This window comes from Limanda limanda, chromosome 2 (genome assembly GCF_963576545.1).
Source record: "Limanda limanda chromosome 2, fLimLim1.1, whole genome shotgun sequence".
NCBI classification, from domain to species: domain Eukaryota; kingdom Metazoa; phylum Chordata; class Actinopteri; order Pleuronectiformes; family Pleuronectidae; genus Limanda; species Limanda limanda.
This window is the reverse complement of record NC_083637.1, coordinates 26,079,471-26,087,636: the sequence shown is the minus strand read 5'-3', so window position 1 is coordinate 26,087,636 and position 8,166 is coordinate 26,079,471. Positions and strand designations below refer to the sequence as shown.

Below are 8,166 nucleotides of genomic sequence, written 5' to 3'. Positions count from 1 at the left end.
TAGTGTGTGTTTCTACATAATTAAATATTGCGCGTAGCCTCAACCTCCTACGTAGCATATCATGAGAGAGCCACTTTAAAATTAAAAAAACACATCACCCCAATACACCAAGATATTAGTGACAAATATGTGTAAAAAAAAAAAGGAAAAGATTGGGTCTGAAGAACTGTGACTTGTAACAACAGCTAAAACATCTTGATCTTGTGTTACTTCACATTGCAGACACAGGGAGGCTATTGTGGCTCAGTTCTAATCGTTAAAGGATTTTTAATGTTAGCTTTGCCTCCTTTGTTTTCTTTAGAGAGGGGCGATATCGGCCTTATGTGAAGTCTTTAGACACAGCCTCGATGAAGTTGGGAGCTGCCATGAGAATGGTGAAGGTGCAGATGATGGAGAAGAGCGAGAAGGCCACCAGGCATAACCTATCCACCACCGCCGCCGCAAACTTCCACTCGCTGCAGATCGCCTCTCCCTCATCCTGCGCCCTGAAGCGCCTCGTGATGTACTGCACTTCCTCCAGAATCTGGGAAATTTCCGGCATCTGCTCCAGCAGCACAGTTCGCATTTGCTCTGAGTGGATGTCGTGCGGGCACGAGCCGTTCGGGTGACCGCCACCGCCGCACGCCACCACAGCGGAATCGGTGCTTGGTGGGAAAGCCGGGTTTTCTGTGCCCATTGAGTGATAGCCAAAGTACAGGTTCATGTTCCCATTGGTTGTAGTCGTCTGGGTGGATGCCTGGCCTGGTATGGTGCTCATCTGGATGCTGCTGGTGCTGGTGTGATGAGGCGGAGGAGGGTGGGAGTACTTGTAGTTTGAGGGGCCAGTGGAGCTCACTGCGGTTTTCCTTCCGTCTCCAGGCTTCTTCATGCGGAGGAACCAAGCACACCAGTTGAGGAGAATGACTCGAACCTGAACAAAGAGACGAGAGCATGCTGTGAGTGGAAGGAAAGAGGTGAGGAAGGGAGGGGAGATGGTGTGCGATTACAGATGAAGAAGCATGTGGTAAAATGAAAAGAATAAATAAGAGGCAAAGGGAAGAAATAAAAAATACTGAAATTTATTTGCCAGTTCTGCTTTTACCAATGTGACATTTGTCAATCAATCAATTAATTCGACTTTTCTTAGTTTTAAGTTGGAGAAAGGAAGGAATTAAAGGAAAACTACATTTTCATTTGAAAATGCATTAACTCTGCTATGGATACGCCTGTTGTCCACACTACTTTAAGGTGTGTTAGAGCAGCTAAAACAGTGCAGTTTAGAAACGCTGTTGTCCCTGTTTTAGTTTGAAAACTCCGGGGCTTTGTTTTAGTCTGGATGACTAGAAACAGAGATTTTTGGAAACGATGACAGATATATTCACAATGGCTTCCTTATTGAGTCTTTTCGGTCATGACGTAGCCTTCGCTGATTTGTCAGGCTGCTATTACATCACCGTCTTCCAGAAAAAAAACAACCGGCATAGGCCACGGATACCAGTGTAGCACACAATGTGGGTAATCGATTAAAAGCATTGCTGTTGTCGTTGCTAACAGCTGTTGTGCAATTATATTCTGAATTTTACAATAATACAACTGTTAACATCTGTAGGAGATGAGCTACTATTCGAGCAATCTGCGACAATTCACAATTCCAGCAGGAAATGAGCGGGACCCGCATTCCAGTGTAAACAGAAGCATGCGCTTCCCGCTCATGTCCTTCAGGAAATGGTTTCAAACTGATAAATATCCAAAATGCTCATTGTTTAGTTTGAAAATGCCCTCTTTAAACAAGTATTTTAATCATATAATGAGATTGTCAACCTACCCATTTAGGCATCTTCCCTCCATGGGGGTCATGGTGGTGGAACTGCAGCACAAGCACGGTCACCACCACGGACAAGCCCACGATCATCATGGTGCTCGCAAAGTACTGAGCTGAAGGGGAAAACAACGCATATTACAGCAATTTATTTTGGGGATAGAGAACATTTTTTACCAATTTTAGACAAAGAAATTATAGTATGTTATCTGAGATTAACCAGTAAATTTAGAATGAAACGCTAAGTTGTGTATCTAAGGAAGAAACATAAGAGGTGAGCTTGGTATTTTGGCAGGACTGTTTCCAAGTCTATAGGCCCGTAGGTTGGTCAGTGGGGAGCTTACCCCTGTCAACATACCTACGGTCATAACAGCTGCATCACAGCGTCCTCACAGACAAAGTGGACCAATTAAATGATTCTGTATACTTCCCCATTTGAAAATATAATTGTATGTATAAAAACCTGTCAGAACAAATGCTGCGAATGCTGAGGAGCGTTTTATTTTGTCTTTAATCTGCAATGTGTTAATACGTCGACTCCAGTAAAAGTAAGTTGGGTAATGGTTCCGTTTTACATCGCTGAGCTGCCAAATGATGCGGAGCAGCATCTCTGTCTGCAGCCTCAACTCTCATCTCGTAGCTGACGGCCTTGTCTCTTTCGCTCTGTGTCAGTGTGGCGTTATACAATGCAAATCTGTTGGTGTCCTACGTATCGTCTGTGCATCTTGCATCACCAGCCTCGTGCCCAGCTCCTCCCACTGCTTTAGCACCACATATCTGACAGTTTGCGTGGGGGCTGAAAAATGTTTCTACACAAACTGCCCTGTGGTGAAAATGTGAGGTGTGAACATCACAGCAGTTTGTTATTCAGCTGCTCTTTTCATGCCACAGCCCACATTGCTCTACCGCCTGCTGGGTAAATGATTCTTTGCATCCATCCACTTTGTTGTTGATATTCTAAAAATTGGTAGGAAATATCTCTGCACTGTACAACCAACCATCCTTTATTATAATGTCCAGAATGTGCCCGGTGCTCCCTGGTGAAGGTCAGATTCTGTTTTTTTTGTGTAAATTATATCATCATTTGAAAAGATTTTGAGATTCAAATTGTATGATTTCTTCAGTCTTTATTGTCTGATTTCAATCAAATTTCATTTGGTGCAGTGTGATTTGGTTTGTTTTGTTGCCAAGGATTACATGAGAATATCAGTACCTCTCGCAAATAGAACATGAGGAAAATGTAAGACAAAGTCAATAACGACTGCCACTGAAAACTACTTCATTATCGTGCCTGGCTAACTGAGACTTCTGCCATCAGAGGCAGCTGACTTCCGAACGGCTCTCCCCACATATGAACTTGAAAAAATAATTCAGTCATGGAGCTCCTCTAGATTATCCAACTTTGTGATGCTGAGAAAAAAAAATGAATTCAACATTTAACAGACACTCCTTTTCCACTATAGGAGTATGGGGAAAATGCTATTGTGGATCAGAGTACATGATGAACAAGAAAGTTGCAATACTCGCAGCCACTAGACCAAAAGTCCCTTCACAGCCAAGTGCCATTCCTTGGGGTTTGTTCTTGTCTGAGGTCTGTCCCTTCAGTATAAAGCCTTTAGCTTAGCTTAGCATTAAGAATGGAAACAAAGGGAAAGAATCATCACTTTCAAAATGAAACAACATGAGCAATAATTAACATGCAGCAAAGTGTCTTACCAATCAGAGGAACGGAGTCAGAAGTGGCAGGCATGATCTCTGCCACCAGTAACATGAACACGGTTAGAGACAGCAGCACTGTGATGCCTGGAGAAAACAGACAGTAGACAGATAAGCAGAGGCACAAAGGGGAAAATACTTTTTTTCTTAAAAAGTGACTTGAAAGCACTCAGAATAAGTGCAGCCGGTTGCTTCAAAGGATGTGAAAACATGTGGGATTTATTTTGGAGTAAACTCTTTTTTTTCTTCCCTCGTGGGAACACCAAGTTATATATTTACTCCGAGCCTGTCTCATTGAATGACATTTTAAAAACAAGCTGGCATTTTTCTGGTCCAGGTGATAATCTTTGCTTGCGTTTGTGACAAAGCTTTTATTCTTGCTAATGAATGGAATCCAACACAGATGCTAATTACGAGCCGTAATGTCAGAATTAGCATAGAGCAGTGACAGATAAATAGAGATCCGTTTATCAACAGCATCAGGACCTGGTGGGCTGAGATCTCAGAGGCTGGGGAGAAAGAAACATCTTTGTCTGCATGTATGATAATAATAATTAATCACTGTCTTTGTGTTGGTGTGAGGGAATGTGTGTACTTGTACTCTTATATTTGTGAGGACCATTTTGAGCACAGACCTTACTAAGTGAGGATTAGAATTAGGTTTAGTTTAGGGTAAGGGGCTAGGGAATTCAGTGTCCCATCGAAGATAGAAATTAAAATTTGTATTTGTGTGTATGATTGCTGCGATTGATGCTTATGTGCGTCCCCTGCTCAGTACCCAGTGAAATCTTCTCTCCGGAGTCAGCAGGGAGCAGGAAGACCAGCAGGGCCAGACCAGAAATGAGAACGCAGGGGATGAGCAGGTTGAGGCCGTAGTAAAGTGTCCTGCGGCGCATGGTGACCGTGAACGTCACATCGGGGTAGGGTTCCTTACAGCAGTCATAGTACAGCTCATTACGCTTAGCTGGCACACCTGGGGGGCAAGGGAAGAGATGGGAAGATAGTGGAGTTATAAAATGAAATTCAAACATGTTCAGTCTGGCCGCAAAAACACAACAAAGTTGAATCTATAATTGTACACAGATTGTAGTTGGTAACCAAGCAGCTTGTCACTGTAAAAAAAGGAATTGCAATCTCGCCCATGAGTACCACTCATGATGCACTGATTTTACGTTTTATATAAAACAGCATAGATCTGTCAGACAGAGTCCCAGGTACTTGACTTTATGTTTTGAGTCATGAATGATATGTTTCCTGCATGAAGTGCAACGTAATGACTCCTGTTTGAGGGCAGACTTTGTTTTCTGAAGCTGTAGCTATTTCTGAAGGGCCCTGAGGTAGGAAAAAGGCAATTACAGGAAATTGAGATAAAGATGAAGCAATTAATAGAAACACAAATTACTGTAAATCCACATCTCTGCACACTGATGGTTACGCCCACAGCCATTACAGTAATTATGGGCTACAGTACAGACTAGAATTACATTCACATCTGAAGTTCAATGACAAACCACTCACTAATACCCCAGTGATAATCAGTGTGACCTACTCTTATGTGTCTCGTTTGCATATTTACATATTATCAGATAACAAAACCAAAGGAATACAAAATTAGCTTGGTCTGATCAAAGTCAAAATATACCTTTGTGTGTGTGCGTGTGTATTTGAATAATTGAATCACTATGAGACCAAATCTGTAGCAAGATGATTAGTAAGTGTGACTTTGGGATGAACAGTCCCTTGTGGCTCACAGTCAAGAAACTGTTGTGAATAAATATCCTTAAGTGCCATGAATTTGATTATGTTTCAAGAATCACTGTATGGCTGCATTAGCCATATCAGCATCATATTCAAACAACCAATTTTGAGGTGAGTGTCACAGAAACAAATTAGACCTTTACCCTAGAGAGAGAGAGAGAGAGAGAGAGAGAGAAGAGAGAGAGAGAGAGAGAGAGAGAGAGAGAGAGAGAGAGAGAGAGAGAGAGAGAGAGAGAGAGAGAGAGAGAGAGAGTGTGTTCAAGTGTGTGTTTTCCTATGGAAATTCAATTCAGATTAATTGTAGGGATCAATTTCATTTCATTCAAAATGTGTCACCTGAACGCTGAAGAGAAATCGCCGCTGTTAGCCATTTATTAATTTGATGGATTGCAGACCTGCAGATGCATCAACCAAATGTGTGTGTGTGTGTGTGTTTTTGTGTGTGTGTGTGTATGCTGGCATGGGCATGGGCATGGGCATGGGAATGTTCTGTGGCACCAGGATAGTGTGTATGTAGTCGGGCCGTTCTCCGCCTGGCTGTGCCTGAATTAAGTGAACCATCCCTGGGCCAGCTGTCACCTAACACACCCATGCCCCCCCATTCCCCAAGCCAGCTGGGTCCATTCATTTTGTATGTAAGTGTTTGTGTGAGTGAATATGGATTCCTCTGTCTGCCTCTGATAAATATAAAAAATTGGGTTAGTGTTGATGAGAGTTGATTTGCATGAGGAGAAAGAGGATAGTGAAAGAAAACAAGAGAAAAATAAACCAAGGAATCAGTTTTTTTAATCTTATCTTGAACTTTTCAATCTCTCTGTGTTTCTGGGCAACAGACAGACAAGCTGGGGAGCAGTGCAAGAGTTTGAGAGGCCGGGGGCAAGAAAGACACAAGGCAACACAAAGAATAATAAACTGGGCTATTCCCGATTTGAGCCCTTAGTCCTATTATTCCAGATTTTATTGACTCAAGACCACGCTTGCATATGGAGCAGGAAGAAAGTACACAGTACAGTCATGACTAAAACAATATCACAGCAGGACTGAAGCACAACATGAATTATCAACTAAGTTTTCTTTTTTTTTGCTTTGTTTATATTGTGCTTACATTTTTGTTTATTATAAATGTTTGTGCTGTAGCCTACGTGTTGGTGCTGTATTGAAATTAGCATCCCTTTGTGCTCATCAGAAGCAGGGTTTGATTTTCTTTATTTGTAAAAGAATGTGTCAAGAATTCATCGGCAATAAGAAAGTGTGTGGATAGAGCGACAGTAAACAGCAGCAGAATACTCCAGGCTGACTGAAGCAGTTATCTGCAGCTGTCTGATTTAACCAGGATTGATGCACAGGAAAGTGTCAGTACAAGGAAACACCTGCTGTCAGAGCCGGTCAACACTGACTGGACGTCTGAACTTCCACAAATATGACACTAAGGCCAAACGTCGTAAGTCTTTATGTCAAACATGTTGTTTTAGAACATATGACAAGATGTAGAATATCCCTTCTATGTTTGAAGGTCAACGTTTGTCTTTCAGTCAGGCGCTCAGGTAGTTCTCCTAAATATTCATATGTCTTCTCAACAAATCTCTGCATCAGCCCTCACGACTTCACTATAATGCCACCATGTTGATACTTGTTCAGGTATTAAATCTCTTTTTGACCTAACAGTTAATGCTTGATTTATTTTACTTTTCACTTTTATGAAATCATGTTATAAAATAAGGTAATATTGTATATTTGATGCCTGTAAACAGACAGACGCTGCAGGAGGATTGTGTCTCTGAATCCTCCCTCTTCTTTTTCTGGCATTGTGTGTTTGGCCTGTCTGTTTATCTTCTTACCTACAAGGTCCCACTCTCCATTGGGTATGTAGGTAGAGATGTCTACATCCATCATCTGGAGGTCTAGAAGCCAGCCATTGTGGGTCCAGGAGCCAAACTTCAGGTCACACTTCTGCACGTCAAACGGGAACCACCTGACATCTATGTAGCAGGTGCTCTTCAAGATGCCTGGAGAGACATGTTGGGGAAAGATTCATTTGAAACTAAATTCCTTACTTCATATTGATTGGCTCTGACAAGCTACTTTGCCAAATTAGTTTTATTCAAAATTGAATTCTTCATTTGAACATTCCTTTGAAAACGTCCACTCTGACACCAGACATAGAGACAGATAGTATGTCTTATAAATATGTCTCTGAGTCGTTTCACTTTTTCAAGTCCGATGCATCACAGAGGAAAACATCAAATCCCTACATCTATCTACTAATTCCAGATATTTCTGTCTGTCTGTCTGTCTTGTGAATGGGTCAACTTATCAGCTTCATATTGTTATGGGCCCAAGGAAGTGCAGTTACAAATTTGGTGCGATTTTGACACATTATATGTACAATACTAATAGATTTAAAATAAACAGTGCCTTGCTATCTGTACAGTGGAGGCAGGCCAGTGTGTCTCAATAGACAGACTGCAGACAAAATTAAACATGTCTTCTTCTACACCCTAAGAAAACCTATAAGAACAAATGTCTTCCCTTCCCTAAGACTTAATTCTGTAGGAACACTGCAAAATGCAGACAAATTAAAAATACCTTTTTAATTTATTTTTGCAGTCGCAAAAAAATAAACTCTCTGGAAGGCAAATACAACTTTTAAACTTACAACTGATAAAACAATTTTTGTGAGCCATTCCACACAAATGTAGTCTGATACCTTGGGCAGTGGAGTTTCCCCTCATTCATGTTATTTAACAAACAAAACCAAGTTACCATAGTTTTGATATGCAATAACAAAACATCTTTAAAAATCTAAATATGTTGGTAATAAAGATAGTAATGATGATAGATGCTAATGATGTTTAAGAGGATGAAGATGGTGACAGTTGTGATGTGGAAAGAGA

The 8,166-nt window shown here is 41.3% G+C and overlaps 1 protein-coding gene across 1 annotated transcript in view; it reads right to left on the bottom strand.

Moving 5' to 3' along the window:
* Nucleotides 1-319: 319 nt before the first annotated feature.
* Nucleotides 320-8,166, bottom strand: part of LOC133021779 (neuronal acetylcholine receptor subunit alpha-7-like) — a 42,203-nt gene continuing 34,356 nt past the window's right edge. Inside the window, exons 6-10 of the mRNA XM_061088760.1 lie at nucleotides 7,111-7,278; nucleotides 4,293-4,487; nucleotides 3,515-3,601; nucleotides 1,805-1,914; nucleotides 320-910 (exon numbers count right to left, since the gene is read on the bottom strand). Coding sequence (XP_060944743.1) covers nucleotides 320-910; nucleotides 1,805-1,914; nucleotides 3,515-3,601; nucleotides 4,293-4,487; nucleotides 7,111-7,278 — 1,151 coding nt within the window. The remainder of the gene's footprint in view (nucleotides 911-1,804; nucleotides 1,915-3,514; nucleotides 3,602-4,292; nucleotides 4,488-7,110; nucleotides 7,279-8,166) is intronic.